At 27.0% G+C, this 26643-nt stretch overlaps 2 protein-coding genes across 2 annotated transcripts in view; one reads left to right on the top strand and one right to left on the bottom strand.

Moving 5' to 3' along the window:
* Window positions 1–26643, top strand: part of klu (zinc finger protein klumpfuss) — a 71879-nt gene that overhangs the window by 41602 nt on the left and 3634 nt on the right. The window lies entirely within an intron of this gene.
* On the bottom strand, window positions 14248–25948 carry LOC107453864 (uncharacterized). The gene is made up of 2 exons (XM_016070856.4): window positions 25569–25948; window positions 14248–21459 (listed from the first exon to the last, which is right to left on the bottom strand). The coding sequence occupies exons 1-2, from the start codon at window positions 25594–25596 to the stop codon at window positions 20576–20578; spliced, it is 912 nt and encodes a 303-aa protein (XP_015926342.2). The 5' UTR covers window positions 25597–25948; the 3' UTR covers window positions 14248–20575.

Genomic DNA, 26643 nt, shown 5'->3' with positions numbered 1-26643 from the left:
ACATATAACAATATCATTTAACATGTTTATTCACTATGTGCAAGAACGTGTTTTTTCAGAAAATCTGATTCACAATATATATTAACATCAGCAAAATGTTAATTGAAAATTTCCTCGTTGAAAAGCTTGCCGGAATAATTTTCACTGTTCCAAATATTTTATAATCTCATTTAACATGTTAATTCACTATGCTCTTCACATTTTTATTATGGTATTTGAAATCACGATTTAAAAAATACCCACTGACTGGTTATTTCTGCAATATAAAAGAAAAGTTTAAAAATGTGATAAAGCTGAATAGTTTATTTAACTGTATATTGAATTGTATATAGATAATTTTATCAATTTTTGTTTTAGCGAATGAATTTCATATTTGAAATTAGTTTTCATTGTATTTCCACGAATGAATTTTGTTTAGCCATAGTGTGAGTAACACAAAATTGGAAACCTTTTAAGTGCTTAAACTATTTTTTAAATCGTTATTTATATGGAAAAAGAGTTTAAGGAAATGTTGTGGTCTGGATATCTTATAATACCTAAAGATAAAAATATATCTATTTTTGTGCCAAATCAAGATCTTAATTGCCAATCATCACACTGTACCCTCTTTTACTGTTTTGTAAAGATGCCATTGTATTTTGACATTGTTGAAATTTTAGCCATTTGCAGTGCCACATTTATCTTTATATTTTGAATGTGGCTGTGTTTAAAATGCTTATAACTATTGCACATGCTGTTGTAAACTATCCCTGATATTTGCTCAACTATCTGCACTACAAATTTTAGTTTCGTGAAAATTTTAGTTTAATTTATAACTATTTTATTTATAGTTTGCTGACTGCAAAAGATATAGGATTAAAGAAGAAAAAAAAAATTTTTTTTAGTTTTTTTTTTACTTATAATAATTTTTTGGTTATTTGAATAGATTTATCTGAATCAACTATAAGTTGACTGATTCATTTATTTTAAAAGAATCTATATTTGAGTTTGTACGAACTATTTTTAGTTCCCTGAAAACCTTATTTGAATTAACTGATTCATTAGATTAGAACTAATTCAGAACTGATTCATTAGATTAGAACCAGAACACGAATAACTATATATATATATATATATATATATATATATATATATATATATATATATATATATATATATATATATATATATATATATATATATATATATATATATATATATTTTTACGATTTATTGGGTTTAAATTAGAGTTAAATATCGAATCCATTCAAATTAGAATTTGGATCGCTCTGAAATGAATTTATCCAAAGTGAATTTTTAATTTTAAATAGCCTGTTTCTTTTGCATAAGGTTAAAACATTTAAGCTTTTACTATTATTTTTCTTTCGGTTTAAATTTTTTGGTTTGTTTATTGTGTGAAACATTCTCATACAATTAAATATGTAAACCTTAAAGCTAATTTGTAAGTGCCTAAAACATGTACCTTGTATAGTTTGTTTTGCAAATAAGGTATTCTTGGTCTTAAATACTTGTTTTTAATTGCATAATACCTGTGATAAATCGATTTTAATTACAATAAAACCTTAATTATCTAAAGTCACATAGTCCAAGTCTTATAATACACTTGAAATCTCAAGTTTTCAAGGCACAAGAAAAACACATTGTTTTGCCCAAATAATATATGATGTTAACTATAACATGGCTTAACATCTGTTCATGATATATATATGTTTAAAATCTTTTCCAAAAATAAATATTCAATAGGAGTCAGAAATTAATATTGAGGCTAAAAATAAAAAAAAACGTTATCAAAATCTGACGAATCATTATTGGGATAGACTTTATATTTGAAGGTGTTTGAAGCTTGAAGGTGTTTGTAATAATCGACGTGCAACGCCTCTCTGTTACCTCAGCCAATCACATAGGTTTTGATGTTTTCAATCCTGTCTACCTCAATAATTATTCGTTAATTTTTCATAACATTTTTGTAATTTTCTTGAACTGCGACCCCAATGTATGTACTTTTTTGACTTCGTTGATTTTACATAGGTTCTAAAAACTGTATATTAAAGGCAGTAATTACGGAATACCTTACACATATACTAGCCTAAATCTCAGAGACTTGGTTAATTGTGGTTTTATTGTAATTATAAAAATTAACAGATGAAAGTAATATTTATATATTTATTATTGGTATTGGGCTTGGTGTATATGAGGGCCAACTATGTGCCATGGGTTACAATTGTAATTAATGATGTATATAGACTTTTCTTATTGCTCAATCATAACTGAGTGTGATAAAGGCTTGTAAACAAAATAGTTGTACATAATTTTTCTGAAAGTTTGGTTTTTGCTGCATTTTATTCTCTGCTAAAAGTCTGAGCGTTTATTTTTGTGCAAAAATTGTTGAGCGTGCTAGTTGAACAAAAAAAATAGGGGGGAACCTCAACGCATTGATATATTTTTGTAATTAAATAGTTTAATAGCATTAAAGATAATTTCTTAAAATTTTACCCAGTGAGGATGATTAATTCTATTAAATATTTTTGGTGCTATTAGAAATTTCGATTTTGATGGTGTTTAGGTTACTCACTTAAATGTTTTAAATAAAATAAAATTATATAACTGTTGAGAATATAGTAATGCGTATATAAATCATATAAAATGTTAATTTGATTAAAATAACGTCACAATATAGTAGTAATTTACAATTAACACGAAAATGTGTATAATTTTGTAAGCATCTTTGGTGTAAAAATATCTTAAAGATAAAATAAAACGAAAATGCTGATCAAAAAAAAATATATAATTTTAGACAAATAATTTCAACTCTCTTTTACTTAAAATAGAAGGCAAGCGTACTGAAAAATTGCACAGATTTTAATAGTATATCAAAATCAACTTAATTTCTAAGCAGTGTTGAAGTTTTTAAATTATAGAAAACTGTATTATATCTTTCGAAATAATTAATTTCAGAAATATTTGCATAAATATTTAATTTTTATGATGATTATTAAACTCTCTAACGCTTGGAAAATTTAAGAATATTCATAAATATTCTAAAAAGGTTGGATTAATGCTTTTTTTGTGTCATATTTTATTGATTTACTACAAACAGTTATATTGTTTTGAGCTAACACTCCTATAACTCAAAAAGCACCATGGTAAAAAAAAATAATTTACAATTTGCTTAATTCTACGTGCCATATATTTAGGATGATTATGATCAAATGTCCTTACATTTTGTGTATTTTACCTTTTTTTTCGTGAAAAGCTACGAACTGCCAATCAAAACGTATCTTGGCCACCATACTTAGCAACATAATGAAACATTTCATTTCAAAATGTAATATTTATTACATTTTTCATCCATTTATTGTTTTCAATTTAGACAAATAATAATGTACAGTGCGCAAAAAAAATAAACGGGCCTCCTTAAATAATTTTTGATCTAATGATCGGATCTTCACGTTCTAGGACTCAATGTTAATGGTTAAAGGGAGTGACTTCAAATATGCTAAATTAGTGCAGACGATATTTTAAATTACAAAATCAGACACAAAAACGTACTTTCTCTAAAAAAACATTCCTTTAATTTCGACGGATTCAGATTTCTGAACCCCGAAATATAAGGGATAGCCAGAATCAGGAAATATGGCCCCAATAGTTTGATCAGTAGAGCTGTGCAAAGTTTGGATCTCTTCATATTTATTTTACTTTTTGCGTATTTCGCCATAACTCAAAAACTTTTTGAAGCGAATTCAATATGCAAATAATTGCTTTTAGTAAATATTTATTATCTTCTCTTATTTCCTTTAATAATAGTCAAAAACATTTTGAATTGTAAAGTAGATATTTTTTTTGAATCATTTTAAAGAATCTAATTTTACATGGCGAATTACAAAACGTGAGAGAAATGGGTCGAATAGTTCCTGAGAAATCTCAAAAAATTCGTATGTTTAATATTTGATTATTTTTTTTGCGCACTGTGCTATTATCATCCTGATGAGTGGTTTTAATACTTGATGCTTATTTAATTAATGATATCTGATCACGGAGTGGCTTTGCTAGCTATTCTGTGATCTATATTACTTAAATTGTACAATTATTTCAATTGAGGATAATGTGTGGCAATGTGTGCTATGTTTATATGTATGTCTTACTTATTTAAAATATTTCTTTTGTGAATAAAATTAAATTTTTTATGAAATTTCTGCCTCTTTTTTTATTTATTTAAACACTTCAGAAAAGCAAATCGTATAATGTAACAGTAACTGAAACTTTATATTGTTATTTTTAGACAATGTTATTTTTAGGCAGTGATGAAAGTATTCAAGAATGCGGTTTTGGAAAAAAATGCGATGGCGAAACATGTGTTATATATTTGCTGTTTCGTTTATAAAATTTTAGCTCTATCAATTTGTTTTCCTTATTATAAATTATTCTATCGTTATCTTTATAATTATTATAATTATTGTAAGAATAAATTATTGATATTAAAATAACTGATTTCTTTGCAGTTTCACAAATATAGTTCAGAAGTCGAAAAAAAACATTATTTTGATTAAGTAAGAATAATGCATTCGAAGGAAAAACATTTCATTTTTTTTACATCCAATTAAAGATCTTACTGAGATAATATATCTTTAAATATTTTAACAAGGTACTTTAATTAATTATTTTAAAGTAAATTAAAGACAAGCATTATTTTGAACCTCGATGCTCAAAAAGTACGCACTTGACATTCTCTTCCACATAAAAATAATAATATTTAAGAAACTTGTTCTTCATAAATTCCTAGAGATTACTGTTATTCAAACACCGGATGTCCAGTGGAGGACTGTTCTCAGAAGCAAAAGGCGATGGAGGAATAAATGCAAAATATTTATGCAGAAATTATGGAATTTTCAATGTCTTGCAGCGCCATCTGTTGGCAATCTTTGTAACTAAATTCCAGAATTTCTCTTAAAAGCATTTTATAGCTTTCGCACTGTTTGTTTCATTCTCCTATCGCAATTTGTTTCCGAGATTTTTAATTTTGAAATCAGTTAGTCCCCCGCTGTACTAAGCGTTTGACTCTTACCAACAAATATAGTCTGTTCTAATTTTGATTTGAAATAAATAATACAATTACCGAAAGCATTAGGCGGTAGAATGAGCTAATGTAACACAGCTAAACTAAACTCAGTCACGCGACAAAATGTTTAAATAAGTTCACTTTAAAATTCAATCGAGGCTAACCATCTGATTTATTCTAAGTTTTGATGCTTCACACCACTGTGTTTATAGTAGAGCAGAAACACTTTTTGTGACGACGTGTGTGAATGTGTGATTAAAACTCGCAATCTCAGAAACTATTCGACTGATTACGTTCAAATTCTTTATTTTGTCATATAAAAAGACTTTGTGACCTGACAGATTTAACGTGCATCAGTCACCATTTACTACGCGAAGAGTCTTCAGACGGCAGAGATTGAAGATTGAACCTACGACCTCTTGGACATGGGCCCAGTGCCCTACCAACCAGGCCTGTCCTACATACTATATGTATTATAAATAATTATGAAATTTTCTTGTTGCCTTTATTAATCTGTGGATGAACGAATTTTATTATCGTTTGTAAAAATGTTTCAATTCGCTTAAAAAGTTCTCGAAGTATGGTGGAATAACAAAAAGGAAAATAACATTAAGAGGTGCAAACTTTAGACCATTCTCTTGACCAATCTATTGGGATCATATTCACATGATTGAAGCTGGAATCATAATCTGTCGAGAAAAAAGGCATGTTTTTTCAGAGAAAGCACTCAGTTTTTGACTGATTTAGTAACTTAATATATGCATTTAATTAATTAGTATGCATTTAATTAATTAGCATATTTGAGGCCACCCTCTTGAACCGATTGGGTCCGAGTACGTGAAAATTCGATTATTAGATCAAAAGTTACTCTGAGTTATTTAAACCATTGTTCGACACACACGTGTTAATTTTCTTATATTCTACTCATTAGTATGTATTTTCAGAAACATATACATTTGTGGTTCACAGATAACTCAAGAAGATTTCGACGGTCTAAGTCAGTGTTTCCCAAACTTATGACTTTAGTGTACCCTTTCTAAATTTTTCATAACGCTGTGTACCACTAATAACAAAAATGAGTTGAAAGTTTCACAAAATTTAAAAATCACAACTCTGCAAAAAATAGCCAATAGAAAAATACGTAATCGTAAATTTTCATGGCTAGTTTGTTTTTAAATAAAATTTTCGTTTGTTGCAAGATATTTCTCATAAGAATGCGTACCTGCGATAAACTGTTCCCGTATCCCTGGGGGTACGCGTACCATACTTTGGGAAACACTGGTCTTAGTCAAGGAAAATCAGAAAGAAAATACTTGGAAGATTTTTGAATGACCTTTGACCTTCGATTCAATAGTTTGGTCAAAAGAGTGGTTCAAAGTTCGAACCTAGTAATGATGTTAATTTTCTTTTTTGTGTATTTCGTCATATCTCGAGAAGTTTTTCAGAAATTTTTTTTGTACATTATAATAAAATTCGTAAAAAATTTTGCACATTATAATAAAATTCGTTCATCCATTGATAATTATAGGTAAAAAAAAAATTCTTTTAATAATTATTTACAATACATATACATACTCTTACATTTAATAAATATAACAGTTGATAATTTTTGAATTATGAGGTAAACTAATTTTTACATAATTTTAAAAAACACATTTTTATGTAACAAAATGCAAAATTTGAACCTAGTCGGCCGAATAGTTTCTGAGAAATCGAATATTGAACCGAAATCAATATATTTCGTTCAACTTTAATATTTTGCCATATGAAATAACCAAGGGCGCCGGCAGAATAATATGAAAGGGGGTGCAACCCTCTAACAAACAAGACCCCCCCCCCCCAATTTTTTTTAAATACTTTTTTATTACATTTTGTTTTGCTATTACATATACTTTCATCTCTTAATTTTTTTCAAGATACATTTCTTCATTGTTAACAAGGTATTTAAAAAAAAGTACAAATTTCTTGTACTTGCAAATGTTGCCACGAGAAACTGTATTGATGGTGCTGGCATTGAAACTCAAATAACTACGAACAGTAGTTTCGTATACTAACGTGGTGCACGCTTAACATTGGTAATTATTGTGTTGATGAAGTTTTACAGTTGTGAGAGGTCAGTTTGTATTATACGCCTTTCTTAAAAAAAATAATTAATAGAAAATATAATATTATTTATATTTTATGAAATGAAATTTAAAAATATAGCTTAGATATCTACCAAGTTTGTGCATAAGAAAATAATAAAAGATGACTCAGGATTCATTGAAAAAGTTATTAACAGATTTGAACAGCAAACAAGACGATTACAATTTTTGTTTGATTAAACAAATTTTTAATTGTTATTATGTATCAATAATTACTTAATTATTTGTTTTTGAATAAAAGTATTATTAATAAAAAAAATTTATAACAAAATTGTTTTTCTGTATCTCTAATTGCTTAAAAAAAGCCAGGGGGGTGCAAGTGCACCTCCTTGCACCCCCCTGCCGGCTCCCTTGGAAATAACATTCTTCAATAAGGTAAGGTTTAAAATAAGGTATCCTTCAACTTAAAATTTTTTCGACTATAATAAAATAAAACAGTAAAATTAAAATTATTATTATTAATATATATTTAATTATAATTAAAAATAAATATTATTAAAAATTATTTTCTGCTTATAATTATCTGTGGATAAACTAATTTTATAATTCTGTGCAAAATTGTTTCAATTCGTATAAAAAATTATCGAGATCTGGTGAAATACGTAAAAAGTTTTAAAAACATTAAGGGTCCCAAACTTTTGACCACTCTCTTGACAAAACTATTGCGACAGGTGTCAACCCCATTGATGCATTAAGTATGTGTTTTAGAACATCAAAATTCTATCGTTTAATCAGAAATTATTGAAAGTAATTCCTTTTTTTTCAAAGTTTTGAAATAACATTTTTATTTTGCATCGATTTGCCTATTTAGTTACTTCTGGTTATGGTATCCGAAAATTTTTATATCACCTGACGGACAATTTGCGAATACTTTACGAATCAGTCAATTACCAATTTGCGAATGGTTGTTATATATTTTGAAAACACACACTCCACTCATATATATATATATATATATATATATATATATATATATATATATATATATATATATATATATATATATATATATATATATATATATATATATATATATATATATATATATATATATATAATATATATATATATATATATATATATATATATATATATAATATATATATATATATATATATATATATATATATATATATATATATATATATATATATATATATATATATATATATTAAAATGCATAAACTAAACTTATCTTACTTAACACCCAAAATGAAAATAAACATTCGAATTTTCCTAAAAAAATAGTTGTATAGGCTCTAAAATTAATGATTTGTATCGTTTTTGGTTAAATTTATATTTATATTCCGAACTAAAAAACTAAAGAATAGTTCTTCTAAGGGAAATTAATCATTGACTATGCTAACCTTCATCAACCAAAAAGTACCTCATGGCAAAATCAAGCTATGTTTTACACACTAGTGAATTGGTATTTAATATTTGTAGTTGTAGTTTTGCCACAATGAATGAAATATTTGCAAAAATTAAAAAAAAAAAAAACAAATTTAATTTAGTTCATTTTAAACGAATTAATTTTGTCCGAAATTCGCAAAATCTTAGGAAACGCTATCATCACCATTTATAAGATATGTGTCAGGTAGAAAAAGCTATATAGTTGTCCCTTTGGAAGGTTTTTAATGCCCGTTGCCCGGTATTGCCTACACTGATTTTTCCTTTTATTGTTATAGACTTTTGCCCGGCACACATATAACGATGACATTCTTTTCACTGATTTTATATTACTTTAAGTTAAGGGATGTTTGCCATTCTAGACTTGCTCAGTATTCCCAACTCAGAAGAGTTTTACTAATCTATCCTAACCGTGAAAATCGTAGCAAATTCTGGATAAAAAAGAAAAAACTCTCATAGCTTGAGTTGGTGTTTACTCTGATATTGCTTAAGTGATAAACACTTACATTGTTATTGCTTTAAGGTTAAAGGGTTGTTTGCCATTTCACATTTGCCCGGTATTCCCTACACTAATTATTCTTACTGATCAATATCAACAGTGAAAATCATAGCAAATTCGGGGCAAAAAATAAAAATTCATAGCTTCGGTTGGAAGTGCTAAGCTAAAAACGGAGCTGTTTTTGAAATTATATTCAATAGAATAAATATTTCTAATCAATCGTGCTGACACGGCTGTTTCAAAAATCCTTAATGATTTCATTTTCTAATGAGTAATGAAGATATATTACAGCTTCCAGCTGTTTACATCGGCATATAATGATAAGAGGATCTAAAGCTACTGAAGTGTTGTAATTTAAAAGGTGACCTCTTAACAAAAAATTGATCAATTGTGGTCGATTATGTTTGCCTAATGCGTATTTTTCCTCTAGATAATTATAATGTAACAAGCATGCTAGCAGAGAGTTTATACTTATTTAGGTAATCATAAGTCATCTACAAATAATATAATGACAATCGATACCGGAGATGTTATAGGATATGAATCAATTTATGTTAACAAATAGGATTCATGTGATTTAAACGCTTACATATCTGATTCATAAATATATAATTATAAGCATGTACAATTTTTTAATTATTTTATTTACTTAATTAAATTTTGGATGCATGTTTTAAATTTTAAGTTAATTTTCATTCTCTAACATAATAATTTTTTTTCAAAAGTTATAGTTATTTTTAAAGAATTTATTCGAAAAAATATTATTACGTTTAGTTTTAAATAAATGCAATAAACTGCTGAAATATTTATTACGTATTTCTATACATTTTGCACAAGTTACAAAAATTACAAGGTGGCCAAATATGTACTATAAAATGATTCTGAACTTTACACAGGATTAGAACTGGGTGATAGGTCGATTCATTGATTATTTTTACACATCTCCTTAAACAAAATTTTCAAATGTATTTTTACGATATATTGCGATTAGTGTATCTCACTATTACTAACAATAACGATAATATTGTGTTTATTATCAACAATAAATATCGAATATAATAATGTCGCGATCGTTGACGACAAATATCGATAAGGATAAATATTGAAAATGATAGTGTCACGACTGTTAATAAAACTCATTTAGGTAATGAAAAAATTGATCAATAACATGGACTATCGAAATTTTCTGACAATCTATCGTGATATTGACATTTTGATATTGCCTAGTACTACTCGGGAGGTTATGACGCAATTTTAATTTTAAATCTATAATCGTATTTTTATTTTATTTTACAAAAGGTGTTGAACAGCAGACCCAATTCTGAGTTTACGACTATCAATGTTCAACTCCATAGCTTACAAGGGAAACTAGGGAAGTGTGACTCGCCAATTTTGAAATAAACTAGTGGGATGTATGCCTTATAAGGAATAATTTTAGGGGGTAACATTCGTTTCGGCCCATAGAAGGTCCTGTGAGAGATAAAAAATAATTCAATATATAGAAAAATCGGTATTTTATGACTTCAATGCAGACTATTAGTTATTGTAATTGTCTCATACTCCAATTAATTTTTGTTACTTTCACGTACTATATAATGCATATTTATTGTTAAAATTGATTTTAAAAATTTATATATCGTAGTTTTTCAAAAAAACCTGTTAGGTTAATTTAAAAAAAAAATGACATTAATTTTTTTTCATTTTTTTTTCAAAAAACTTTCTAAATTAATTGGAGTATGTAATTGCGAATTAATTAAAAATTAGCAATTAATTAATTTTCTGATTAATTTATTAATTAGCAAATTAATTAATTACCCGATTAATTACAAATTAATTGGATTATGAGACAATTACAATAACTAATAGTCTGCATTGAAGTAATAAAATACCGATTTTTCTATATATTGAATTATTTTTTATCTCTCACAGGACCTTCTATGGGCCGAAACGAATGTTAATTAATATATTAATTAGCAAATTAATTAATTATCCAATTAATTACAAATTAATTGGATTTTGAGACAATTACAATAACTAATAGTCTGCTTTAAAGTAATAGAATACCGATTTTTCTATATATTGAATTATTTTTTATCTCTCACAGGACCTTCTATGGGCCGAAATGAATGTTGCCCCCTAAAATTATTCCTTATAAGGCATACATCCCACTAGTTTATTTCAGAATTGGCGAGTCACACTTCCCTAGTTAGTAATTTTGAACTCAATCCAAAAGACAAGGGAAATCCTGGACCAAGCATTGGGACCAGCTAGTTTTTGATGGAACTAACCAGCAATTGCCTTTCAGGGAGATGAAAACCTTCCACAGTTAGCCCGACAGCAAAAGGATTCTAACTCATGTTCCGCGTATCACTGAGGATACGTCAGCACAGTGGTCAGAGCGAGCAGGGAGCAGAATTCGTATCAACCAGCCACCGCTGGGATTCGAACCAGGTTAACCTCACTGGGAGGCAAACGCTCTTTACTCCGAGCTGCCACGGCTTAATACATAATTGTTGAAAGAATCCTGATTATAAAAAAGATTAATATAAAAAAATTGTAAATGTGATGGAATGTGGCACTAATTTAAGAAGTATCTTCCCTCGTTATTTTGAATTTTAATTTTCATGCTTTTTTTTTGTGCTCAACAAACTTATGATAAAGTATCATTCGTTAATATTACTATCTATAGCATTTGAAAAAAAAAGGCAGTTTCATTTTGGTCAAGAGAAATATTGTAAAGTAATAAAATTATGTGGCTTATCCCTTTCAGTAAGTAATTTAATACTGAACTAGTAGCCAGAGTTTTTAAAACTTAATTTTATTATCGATTAAACTCATGAAAATCGATTTGAATGATTCTGACAAAAGTATTAACACTCAAGGGTATAAAAAATAATTTTATAACTGCGCTCAAAATTTTTTTATTTGCTTAAGAAGTCTACGAAATATGGCAAATTACGCAAAAATTAAAAGGTCCCAACTTTTAACCGCTCTTTAGACCAAATTATTGGCACTATATTTCTCAGATTGCGGCTACTCCTCACATTTAGAGGGTCCGAAATTCAAATCATGCTAAACAGAATCAGGTTTATTTAGAGAAAGTATGTTTTTGTGCCTAATTTCGTAACTAAAAAAATATCATCGGCACAAATAATTAATCAGCATATGAGATTACCTCTCTAAACCATTGTGCGTGAAATTAGATCATAAGTTATTCAGTGTTCCTTTTTTGTATCCCAATATTGCATATTATTGTGATACACTAGGACACTGTAACCAAACGTACCTAGTTTTTTTAAAAAATTCTTTTACTCTGAAATGTGCATAAGTTCTTGATAAAATTTTACAATTCGTGGTTTTTAATGAAATTCAATTTAATTGCAAAGGATGACTCTCGTAATTTTATGCTACTCATTATGTTATGTTTCAGTTCTATATACAGGGTGGTCAATGTAAGAGCGGTCTTTACCTCGAAAAACCGTCATTATAAACCAGATTTAAATTAAGTGAGACGTCCTGCTATCAGACATACGAGTAAAAAAAGAAAAAAATTAGCCTACTAATAGTTACAATTTTATTACTATTAATAGCTTTCGTTAAACTAAATTATCAGGGTGAAAAAGAAAAACTTCAACTTATATATAAAATAACTAAAAAACTAGTGACCGCAACAATATCATTTTGATAACAAAATGTTCTTGAAACATTGCTCCAGAAATGCGCAAAATTTCTTCAACAGTTTTTGAGTAACGAGAGAAGCACCTTTTTCCTTTTAATTTAGAGAAAAAATAAGCATGATTAGGGGAATTAATAATTAGGACAAATGTAGTCGATTTTAGTTTCTCACCTCATTAGACATCTTGGCAACTTCCACCAAAATGCATAGGGCAATTGATATTTCTGATTGAATATTTATATGCTATGGGCAATGTTATTTTCGAACCCAGTAATCTAGTAAATTAGAGCATCGAAATATCGCATTTTTTAACACCTACAACTGACTGCTGGCACCAGAGTCTGATCTACTAATCTAGGAAAGCGGGGACCTAGATACAGAACAGTCAGGAGCCCCCTGGTTGTTAACCTAAAGCAAATTTACATGTTGTTTAATTAGTAAGAGTTTTTAAATTATTTATAACGCAAGTAAATTTAAGGTTATATACTTATTTAAATTTTTGTTAACTCTTATTTCTAATAGACAATTCTTAAGGAAAAACATAAATCAGGGGTGATTGTGAGTCCAAGTCATAATTCCGGGAAATTTCCTGAATTTGAAAAAAAAAAACAACAAAAAATAAACAGTTTAAATTGAAAAAAATTTAAACAAGGTTTTTTTTCTTTCCTTTTTCTCAATATTTCTTAGTTTACTAAGAATATATTTAAAATTTTACCCATACTTATACCATTTACACATACCTATAATAACCTAGAGAAGTAATTAAAATTTACAAATATGTCTTTTTTTTTTTTTTTGGAGTTAACAACTATTTAGTGATAAAAAATAAATATTAATCAGGAATATAAGCTTATAAAGTATCTCTGTGGCTCTCCCTTACAAACAAATTAAATAAACTGTGTTTTTAAGTTCCACCTTTAAAAATTTGATTTCTGGAAACTTAAGTGATCAATGATTTTTTGAAAAGTCTGGACTTTCGATCTCCGGAAACTTCCGGATCACTGTTAGCGAAAAATCCGGAAATCAGGATTTTTTCCGGAGCACAATCAGCCCTGATAGATAGAATATATCTGTAACATTTAGAGGGCCCTTGGCCTCTCAGGTCTTATGATAAATCAGGGCCTGGTTGGCACACGGTTATCTCCCAGATCGCCAGATCCTAAAATTTGGTCCTGACTTCAAGAAATTTAGTAGACTATTGATTAATTTTTCAAACTCAAGTAAAGATCTAATTTCTCTCCCTCTCTTTTTTTATTTTTGAAAGTCAAGAAAATGTGCCAATTTTGGAGCAGATCAAGGCAAATTTTGCAATAATTTTTGAAAAATGTCAATTTTGGAGCAGTTTGAAATTAAGCAACAATCAGAACTAGTTGAAGCTGGAAAAAGTGATTGGTGCAGCATCATATGATGGCAATATGTACAATACAATTTAAATTTTCCAAACTAAAGCAAAGAACAAACAAATTTTTTTCATATTTATTAATGCAATTAAAGAAAAGACAAATAACTAAATTTGTGATACATTGAACCCATCACTTATTATAATAATATACATTATAAAGTTTACCCAAACAAAAAGATAAATTAGAAGAAACTAATACATACAAATAAAAATATGTACAGATTGGATTAACTACATAGTATATAACTAAACAGTACTATTTAACAATCACAACAAACTAGCTTTCATTATGAAAGATACCTCAAAAAAAAAAGGGAGAAAAATTAGTTGTAAGCACCCAAAACAAATAATGATTACGTAATACTTACACTTTTCATAAAATACAAAAAAGTTCGTCATGCAAAAGAAAAAAAAAGCTCAACTTAATTAGTACTTTACATAGGCAGAGTATAATGGAAGAACTCTAGTGATAATTTAGTAAATTTAACAAATCTACTGAAAAGAGCTTTACTTAAAAAGACAATAAATTGAGTTTCTTTTATATTGAAAAATTTCGTTATTAAAATGTTGCTTAACAAATAAGCTCTTGAAACATGTACATTTTAACAATACAACAGCTGCATAAAAGTTATTCATATTTGATTATAGGAAATAATACGAGGGTCTAATTTGAATAGTGAGCCAATTAACTTAATTAAAGAAATTAAATGAGCCTCAATTTCACGTCATTGCTATTCATTTCTGTCTTGTATTAAAAGTAGTAGCTTTTTTCTGCAGCTAAACAGAGGGGTGCCACTAATTAAATCTTGCCTAAATTTTAATTTATAACAGTTGAATAATATTTTTTGGAATAATATTGCAAAAAATATTCACATGTAATGTGTTATGTCTGTAACTCATGAGTTGTTGGTCCACTATTCAAATAAGGCCTTCATACACAATATAATGTAAACAGATGTTAAATCATTTTAATCTACAAAAACACATTAATGATAGGAACAATATATGGTGATCTAGCATCCCCTAAAATTTTTAAAATAGTTTTAAACACTGAGACACATAAAAAGATCTTATTACAGATTCTGAGTGAGACATCAAGAGCAGAATATTAGACGATATTTACCAAACACACATGGACGGATTTGATAATAAATAACTACTTTAACACTCTTATACAGATGCAAAGAACTATTACAAGCTACATACTTAATTTTACTAACAATGAAATTGAGAAAAATTTGTGATTCTTGGAGAAAAAAAGCGCAAAAGACTTAACAACTTTTTGAAGCTAGAAATTTTAACTTAAAAATTCTTTACTATTTATTTTTTGTTTGATATTTAAAATGAGAGCACATTTTAGACAAGGAACTTATATTTGTTACCTAAAGACCAAAAACATAAATTGCAAAAGTTTGAGAGAGCATGCAATAAAGAAGAATAATGTAGGGTAGGAATGATTTATCTTTCCAATTTTGACACACAAACATTTAAGTTTAGATAAGTTCTGTTGAATGAAGACATTTAAAAATTTATTTAGAAATTTATTTAAAAATATCCTTTGGCTATATTGGAACACAAGCCAATGTACGTAGCTGTCAACATGGAGAGGAAAAAATCCAGTAGATTTCACAAAATAATATAAAATTTCATGATAATTATTGCATAATGTACTAAATATTTTACACATAGGGATTTTTATAGTCATCAAAATAGAAAAACTGCAATATTTTCCAATTATGATTGACATTAAACATACTTAAAATGTTATGTATTATGTTTACTCATAATTTCCAAAATTAATAGGTATTTAATTCATCAAAGATAGTTTAAATTAATTTAAAAAAGAGTTCTGAAAAAAAAAAATAAGCTGAGCATTTTAGAACAAAAAAAGTTCTGCATTGATTTCTGCTGACTGTTTCACTATGTATTAGTAATACTTATTTAATTATTCAAGCAAGTTTAAATAATATTTAAGTAAGAAAAAAACAATTGAACATCTTTTAGTTACACCCAGCAATCAAGATGGTTTCCTATTTCCTTGATATCCGTATTCAGACTTAAATAATTATTTGCCAGATTTTGATTTGTTTCTTCAACTTTCTCACATAAACATTAATTTGTGACATTAATTATTGATCTTTAAAGTGTCTTCTTTTTTTATCCCATTTTTATAAAGTACTCAAAAAATATATATTCAGTGTAATGATTAAGTAGCCCCCTATACATATATAATGTATAGCTACATTTCATAATTATTGTTAAAGCAGAAAGATAATATAGGAAAAAAAAATTACATTGGTTTGAGAAGAGTAATTTAGTCACATAGACTTGTAGAATAACATTTAGGTCAATAACAAACAAAAGTAACAGGCACTCAATGATGTTTTCTTATGAAAACTAAATAATGCACTTATTATTACAGTACTAAAACCTTAAAAATTAGATTTTATGGACATCAAATGTATATAAAATATTAAAAAACAACGTTTATAATTAACCATTATGGAAGAAATAATTTAAAAAATATGTTTTTAAACTTCAGGAAAAATTTAATAACCAAAAATATTGAATAAAAAAACCCCCCATAAAATGTGGGTCAGGATAAACCCTGAACATGGGTCGATTTAGAGACAGTAGCAGTTAATACTTATTTCGTACTTTGAAGAAAGATGGGTTTAAATATAATATAAAATGCGAATGCTTAAAATTTGATCTTTTAACACTAAATATACTATTTTTTTTATAAATATTTAATACACATAAGTTTTCACAAATTCAAATGAATTAACTTGCATGCATTGTTTAAAATATTTTGGAAAACACACTTCAAAAATCTCAAAATTCTATTTTTGAATGGTGTAAGTTTTAGACAAAACTACAGTCAAGTTCCATCTACATACATGAGCCTTTTACAATTAGAAATTAAAAAAAAGTAATAAATTAAAGAAATATTTAATGTTTTTAAAAATTGGATTATCAATGTTAAAGGTAAAAGAATCTACTATTGTCGGAGACAACATAGCTGCCAATATCATAAAATGAAAACAATACATTTTTGTACAATAAAAAAAAGCTGCATATTTTTAATGATATTATCAACGATTAAAAAAATTGATAAAAATGTACACTGTTACAAAGAGACATTCTTTTAAAAAGTCTTCTTAAAGGGCAAATTTTCTCTTTAGCATTTTTTTCATTTCGGCAACAATTGAGAGATTTGAATTTTTCATGTGAATATGAAAAATTACATTGAAATTCAGGAATATTTTGAAAATCTCCGGAGAATCTGTAACTATTACATAGTATGAAATTACAAAGGTTTACAAGAATATCTATGCATTTTCTATTTGTATAACTATAAAACACTCCTTTAGTATACTTAATTATAAACAGATTTATTAAAATAAGCAAAATTTATTCTTAAATAAGAAAAAATTGTATAGTTTATGAAATGACAAGAAGGAATAAAAGTAATAAATATATATTATAATATGCAATAAGGAGAAATAAAAGCTCTAAATTTATTTTTGCATAAGAATAAATTTATAAAAAAGATGTATAGTTTATGAAATGACAAGAAGGAATGAAAGGCACTTCTTTAATTATCCATAAAACTTCAAACCACAATTTCTGAATTTATTAGTTTTTAAAAACTTGTAGAAAACATTTTAATCAACATTAACTATCACAGTGATCTTTGTAATTTATAAGAATGCTAGTTTAATGATATTTACTATAACTAAATATCAATTTAAAGGTACAGCAGAATCCAGATTATTAGCAGATTTAGATAAAATGAAAAAATTTCTATGAACACAAAACCTCAATTAAAAAACTTTCTGCAAGCATTGATAAACTCTCATTACTTGTTTTATGCTTTTACCACCTCATTTTGACAAAATTCGTTTGAAAATCATGTTTTTTTTTCTTCAAAAATGTTTCATTTTAATAGAATTCTATATTGATTTATACTACAGGGATAAGAGGAAAAAACCAAAAAAAGCTGAAAATAGAAATCCAATAATGTTAGGAGCAAAAACATTTTTTACTTAATAAAAAAAAAAATACCGGAAATTAGAACAAGATAAAAGTGTTATGTAGGAAGCATTTACCCACAGAATGTAATCAAGGTTTCAATAAAAATATCGAAGCGAGATTTTTTTCATTTGTTTAAATTGTGTGACAAACCTCGATATTTGATATAAAATCATGAAAATACGAAACACAATGTGCTATCTTAAATCACGTAAATAGGAATCACGATGTGTGATTTCAAACCATGTGAATGTAATTTTGAATCGCGTTTGCATTGATAGGAAAAGGCATAAAAAATTTTTTTTTTTTTTTTCTCGAGAGTTTTAAAAAACTTTTTGAAGAGGCAGGTTTTTTCTTTTTTAGTAATAGTAAAAAATTTACAAATTTCTCGCCAACGGCATTCATGTATATTATACAGTCTGATTATTAGACACACTCAGTTATCCTGATTTGCATCCAAGTAATTTATTTGTGACTTTATTTCAACTTAAATTAGCTATATTGAGATTTCCAAATACGAAATCATGATTTGTTAAATCTCATCAATATGACTCTTGATGCGCAATTTAAAAACATTTTAATTATGAATCTGGGCATTGAATTGTAAAGAAAGAATTAAGTCACACCAATCAGACAGATGGATTTTGGAATTATGCAAAAATGAACGCTAGAAAAGTTGTTTCAAACACCGTCAATCTTATTTTATAATGACCTCTATTTTGCTTCTTTTATTTATTTGTTTTTGCTAATGATCCACAAGATAAAAAGTTAATGTGGGATTCTATTTTTAACAATTTTACCTTTAATGTTTGAGAAAGTTTAACTAATAAAATAATCTCGAAATTTCTTTTTCCGGACACATATTTGGCTGGTCAATCAGTTTTATGAATATACAACACTGTAAAGAACACAGCATCCAGCTAAGTTAAAATATTTTTCACTAGCATGAGAAAGATATAAAATAAACAAACATTCAATTTCTAAATTAACTAGAAAAAAGGTATTTACAAGTTTTTAAACAATACGAAATAACAGTAAAATTTAAACTGATTAAACCATGTTCAAAATTTAAAACTGTATTCACAGTTTAAATTACAATGAGACATTTCAAGGTACACTTGATTTTTAAGGGCATCATTAATTGATGCAAATTACAAAAAAACACAAACATTTTTTATAAAAAGAAAATTTCTTACCACAAAAATAAAGATGTAGCCATATTAGAGACTAAAAATCAGATCATTTCAACAACATTTAAAAATATTTGTGATTCTTTGAAAAATACAGCTACTTGCTCAACCCTTTTAGGGGCAGTGGAATAAGAACTGTTCTACTTATCTTTGACAATACAAATTATTAAAATTCCAGTAGTTCCATTTTAATTGCAAGTTTTCATCAATCGCTCTAAATTTTGAAAAAATATTAAAATAAGAAGCTTACGTCATTATGGGAGTACATACGATAACCACAATTCTTATGGTACTCCTTGTTGAGAATTTTTGATTAAATTTTCAAGCCCCACAAAGGGTTAATATCAAAGCATGATGCAACTTAAATTTTGCAAATTAAACTAGCTAAAATTTTAAATAAATACAAAAAAATAAAAAATTTATCCTCAAACCCTGATATTTTTATTAGTAAGCACAACAAAGTGAAATTTTTTTTATCAATGCCGACTCATATACATTTTTTCACAATCATTATAAAGTATCAAGAGCACGGAAATGTTCATTACTACGACTTTTACAAATAGCACCAACAATCAATGTGTATATTGAGGTACAAACATTTTTCATGAGAAAACATTTCTTAACGTAAGTGATAAATATTTTTAAAAATCGTCAGTTGATAAAAAGTATAATTTGTGAACTTTTCAATAATGCAATTCTTTGTAAGTAAACAAACTTGACATTTCTACTTTTGTATGGAAAAGATAATGGTATATATTTTAACACTAACATTATAACTTTTTAAGAAAACAAGTATGTTTCGCTACTTTGATTCTTTGCAAACATTGTCAAACAACTGGTATAGTAAGGCACAAACATTCTTAATAAAAAAAATTTCTTAAGACATTTGAAAAAAGCTATAAAGAATACTGCTTTATACCATGTAAAATACAATTTCATATAAATTTGCGAACTTTTTAAAAATGTAACCTTTTTCAAACTGTTTTGTACAAATTTTCTAGTATAATTAAGTAATATCAAACTTTGCATTTGCTGTAACACACAGATTTATGAAGCTAAGACTTCATATCAATGGTAAGAGACATTCATTTATCTTTGAACCCCAAATATTTTACACTAACAGGATTTAGATTTAAGGCAGAAATTATTCCAGATTTATGAAGCTAAGACTTCAAATCAATGGTAAGAGGCATTGATTTATCTTCGAACCCCAATTCTTTTATACAAACATGATCACGCAATTTGGATTTAAGGCTGAAATTCTTTCCACAGTCGGCACATGAAAATGGTCTCTCACCAGTATGCAAGCGATAATGGCGACTCATATCTGTTTTTGCGCTGAACTTTCGCCCACACTTGTCACAAGAAAATGGCTTTTCTCCTGTGTGAACACGAACGTGGATTTTTAATTTATCTTTTCTATAAAACTCTTTTCCGCAATACTCACAGTTGAAATATTTTTCTCCAGTATGCAAGCGTGAATGTCGAACTAGATCATTCTTACGACTAAACTTTTTCCCACATTCGACACAAACAAATGGTTTTTCTCCACTATGAGAATGCGAGTGGCGTGACAGATCTTTTTTCTCGTAGAAACTCTTATCACAGAGGTCACAGTCAAAGTTTCTCTCACCTCGATGGGTCTTAGAGTGGCGTATCAACTCATTTTTTTCATTGAATCTTTTGGAACATAAGGCACATTTATGGGCTTGATACATCGTATGTCGACGCTGATGTTTTTTAAGACTCGACAGATAGCCAAACTTCCTTGTGCAGAACTCGCAACAAATAGTCTTTGTCCCTGAAAAGTTGCAAAGGTGACGCAGGAGCTCAATTTCATCATTGAATTCTTCTCCACACTGCTCACACGCAGGGATTTCATCACCAACATGGATGGAAATGTGTTTTTGGAAGTTGACAATTTTATCCGTAACATAAGAGCAACGGTCGCATTTCAACTCAGGTAGCTTATCAGAACTATCATGGTTACTTATTTTGCCCCAAGAAAACAGTTGTGCAGAGCGGAATATCATGTTCCACACATGTTCTACAAAATAAAAATATATTAAATTACATAAAAAGTATCGAAAAAATAAATGCTGATAAGTTTCTAGATATTTAACAACAAGAAAAGATTGCATCAATATCTAGTAAAAGAAATATGGTAAAATTAGAAAGTAAATTTTGCATAACTTACAAAAAATTATTAGATGATAATTCTTAAAAGTAAAGTATAGCAATTCTTAAAAGTAAAAGTTTAAGTAAAGTAAATTCAGCCTTATTTTATTGAAAACTAAATGCTTCAAATTATAACAATAATAAATTTTATCAAATACATTTGCACAAAATTTTGATTTGTCGCTCAAAAAACAGAGATTCATAACTTTTATTTTCAGCATCTCAAACTTAATAACTCAATGCCCCTCCCCTCTCCCCTCCTAAAAAAATCATTGAATTTTTCTTTGTTGATTTTAAAACATTTCTTCTCAATTGATTTTTATTTTTAAAACAATAAATAGTTGCAATATTTAAAATGTAGCAAACGACAATATTAAAAAAAAAAAAAATAGTAGAAGTTTTAAAATTATTTGTCCAGCAAATATTTTTTTAAAAAATATTTTTTTAAGGGTTTCAATCGTTTTAAAATTAGGGTTTGTGGGTGCAGATTGAGGGTTTTAATCTCTTTAAAGGGGCATATATCTTGGAAAGGTTAATTAATATGAGAATAAAGAAAAAAGCGGTCCTTTTATTTTTGAAAAACTTGAACACCTACAGGCTATGAACTATCTTTTTTAAGTAACATAATAAGAAATGTTAATACATTTCATGGATAATATATCATTTCACATTTTTCATATAGAGAATAGAAGGACTGTGTTATTTTACCTTATAGATAACAACAGTCTCCTAAAAATTAATCAAAGCAAAATAAATGTAAAAGAAAAGTTAATATGAAATAATAATTAGTGCTGTCTCAAAAACAAGGCAACTGACATTTTAATATTAGATCAAGCTCAATTCTTGAATCAGTCAAGTTTTTATATAATAATAAAAAAAAGAAGCATAAAACATTAATTTAAATAATATTTTAGGAATAGTAACTTTAGGAACATAAATTACTACAATAGCATTATTAACAAGAATAAAAATCAAAATAAGTAAGTATTAACTAAATAGTAACTAAACTATTCTAGCAAACAATAAAACAATGTATAAAAATTAAACTAATTAGGAATCACTATTTATAAAAATAAAAGAGAAATATGAAATATAGCTAACACAAAAATAAAATATAACAAAATATGAATTGCCATCACTAGGTATAATAAAAACAATTTTTGACAAGAGATAAAGATATTAAAATGCAAATTTATACACCATATCAGTTACTATATCTAATGTTAATGCATCAAACATATATTATTATATATATAAGCACAATTTTAAAGCGGTGACTAGCTATTTTTTATTAGCACAAACATCTGAAATAAGAAAAAAAACTAGTTATTATTAAAATAAATAAAAATAATGTAACAGGTAAAATATAATAAAAAATAAATAAATAAAACAAAAATATTGGAGCTTGGTAGTTACTTTATATACAATATATTTAATTTGCCCTAAGAAATTAAAATACAAAGCCTAGGAAAAAAACAAATAAAATAACAATTGAGAAATTATGAAAGAAGTATTTATGCATTTAATAATTAAATCTAATAAAAATTGAAACACACAAAATAAGTAGCTGAAATAAAGCAATAACTAATGATATACACATTAAAAAAAATGTAGTTAAAATATAATTTCCAACTCCATAACTCCAGAAAATACATATGATGAATAATACAACTCCAGAAAAGTTTATTAGTTTAAATAAATATCTGAAATAAAATTTTTATTTTAATTTTAAACAGGACATTATATCCCAGGACAATATATGTTAAAAATACTGTTAAATACTTAATGATACAGTAAATTAATAAAGACAAAAATGCAGTTAGTCCTTATTTTGATGCATAACAGATTAATAAATGAAAATACAGTAAAATATTATAGTAGAATCTTTCGATGAGACAATTCAGAAATAAAAGACAAATTTATAATTAACAATTAAACATCCTAAATTTCAAACTGAAAATATTAATTCACAAAAAATACATTCAAGTGTAAAAAAGCTAGATGAACAAAAAAAGTTAAAAGTCATCAAAATTGTAAGAAACTGGAATTAAGAAAAAAAAAAAAAAAAAAATCTGGATGTAATTAATAAATAGTCATAAATAAATACAATTATATAGATAAATTAAGTGACATATCAAAAACCAAAACTTAATTATTAATCATTCCAAAAATAGAATAAAACAAAAAGAAGAACCTGAAAAATAAATATATTATTTAAAACAAAATTATAAAAATGGTTTACCGTTCAAGAACAGTGCAGCGAATTTAGTGAGAGAAATTATACAGATGCAAAACAAATCCATACTGGTTAAAAAATCATGATGATAATTAAAATAAATTGTTTACTTATAGGAAGTACTTCAACAATATTTAACAACACAATATACGCGCAAAAATCTCTGTAATCATGATAATTAGATAAATTTGTGCAACAAAATAAGTAACAGATAAAAATAAAATATTCTTCACTTTATTAACTAAAAATTGAACTACTCACTAAATTCTCAAAAAAGAACAGTAAATCATGCAAATTTAAAATATATATAACCATAACATTATTCATTAATTTAAACTGTGTACTTCATAATTAAGAAATGAAAATTTTAGTACTAGGAAAATAAATAGTGCTGCAGACAATATTCCCTGCAATGGTGCAATCATGGAAATAAAACATTAAAAGTCTCTTTTAGAGTTTAAAAGAAAGAAAGTTATTATAATTTTGTTGCATAACGTATTTCTTAAGAAATTCAATTTTCTCATAATGTAAAATGTTTTAATTCCTAAACCGTATATAAATTTAGAGATTACAGTTTATAAACCTATTGAAACTAATACTGTTGCATTTGCATTATATACACTAGTGGTTTCCGACTAGTATCCAATGGTATCTTTTTTTATTACCAATGGAGCAAAGTATACTTACTAAAAATGTCAGTACATTTTTTAGAAGATCTATATGGGTTTTATGTAGTTTTGTTTGTGAATATATTCCACTTTAAAGTTTCCATGAAAGTTAATGCATCGACTTGTGTAGTATTTCCACTTAAAAACAAGCAAAATTACTTTAATTCATTAATTAAAAAGAAAGATTTCCTAATCTGTGAGATTTTGACTTGAAATTTACATTAATGTTTGAGAGTATATAATTGTACAAAATTGTAATTTTTAACACTATAATTTATCATGAAGCTTGATAGAAGCAGCCTTGCAAATACTTTTAAGAAAACAAAACTTGAAATGGACATTTGATTCATTAAGCGGACATCTGCTATTTAATTTCCCCCTGAACATTTTATAGGCTATTTTCCATCCTCATTTTGTAGTATTTTAAAGGTTTCTTAATTTTAATTATCTGAATATCTGTTATCAATAATTCAGGACATAAAAATGCAAACTTCTCATATAATTCATAATTAATGGAAATTTCTTGGATCGGTACCAAAGATAAAATAATCATCAAGTTTTGGCAATTTCTGGGCAGTGGCTCACAAGTAATTATGAAAAATTCTGTATTACGACCTGAGGCAGAATAATCCCCAAACCTTGGCAACCTTTGAGCTGTGTCCTCCCCAAGAAACAATCAATAAATATCAGTCAAGAGGACCAATTTGAGGGGTATAACACGCAGCTATCCTCAGACAAACCTTCTTGTCTTCTTCTTTTATTAAAATAACAAGTTTAAAATCTATTTGGAGCCTGGGCGTTTATGGTTGACATAACAGATCAGATACGGAAATATTTCCGAATATTGGATATGTTATATAGTAGCTCCCTATGTTAGATAGTAGACGAATTTTTTCGTAGCACTTGTAAATGTTAGCATATTAAACAAACATAAGAGAAAAATTAGAAATTGGCATTATCTCATTTAATCAAATTACAATAACGAAAAACGGCATAGCCTTAAAAGTAAGAAGGACGATTACTTATGACAATCTTTATTCATAATAATGAAACAAAAATACTGATTTTGTTTACTTATTTCATAAAACAACAAGGCATGCATTTATAGATATCACTTAATGAGCCTAATAATAATTTTACAAGGCATTTAGTTACAATAGAAAATGTCAAAAAACCATTCAGTAAACTTAAAATATAAACAATATAACATTTCAGTTAATAATAGTAATGACAACAAAATATAAAGTCGGTCCTCTCGATTCGCGTAGTGTGGAAATTTTGTCTAAACATTTAACAATTCATTATAGCCTTGTTAAAATTTAAACCACTGAAATAAAAAGAAATCAGTTAAAGTTAATGGAAAAACAATTATGAATAAAATATTATAATTTATATGGCAATCTTTTCGTGAACTGAGAAATTTTTTTTATAATAATAAGGGTTCACAAAAACAAATGACCTAACTTTTCCATTGCCAACTTGAAATAGCTCATAAAAGTAAATTAAAAAAAAAATCAGATTTTGTCAGTTATTAAAACAAGCATGCCTTTTAAAAAATTTTTTTTGTTGCAATTTAATTATTTCTTTATTTATACATTAAGTACTTTTATTTTAATGTTACATCTATCAAAATGTGGCATTAAAGACAGGCGCGTTGTTCAATATGGCAGCTGCTTGTTTTTTTTCTTGGAATTGTTGACGTTTGTGTGTTTGTGTACTAGATTCCTAAATTATAAGAAATAAATTTATCATATAAGCTCTAAAAAGAGTATCGTATTTTTTTTGAAATGTAATGGAACGTTTTTAATGTGGGCAAGCATTTTTACCATGCTTTGTTTTGTGTTAAATTTTTTTATATAGCTACATTAACAATAGATCACGATTTTTATTCCTGTTACTGCTTGCAAAGTTTTATATTTAGTGCTGTTAATGCGGTATAATGAACACTATTTAATGAGTTGTCTGATTATCCGTGATCATTATTATGGATATCTCTTGCGGAAATATTACTGAAATATAATTGAATTGCTCTTTTTATAAAATATTTGCAAATTCTTGATTGTGTGTGATGTCTTGGTGTACGATTGCGTTCATGAACCTTAATTTATGAGAAATACTTTGATCTTAAATATTTGAAAGGAAAATCATA

This window comes from Parasteatoda tepidariorum, chromosome 8 (genome assembly GCF_982258835.1).
Source record: "Parasteatoda tepidariorum strain Cologne lab strain chromosome 8, Ptep-v5.0, whole genome shotgun sequence".
Taxonomy (NCBI): domain Eukaryota; kingdom Metazoa; phylum Arthropoda; class Arachnida; order Araneae; family Theridiidae; genus Parasteatoda; species Parasteatoda tepidariorum.
Note: the sequence above shows the minus strand (reverse complement) of the source record. Positions and strands in the feature narration are given on the sequence as shown.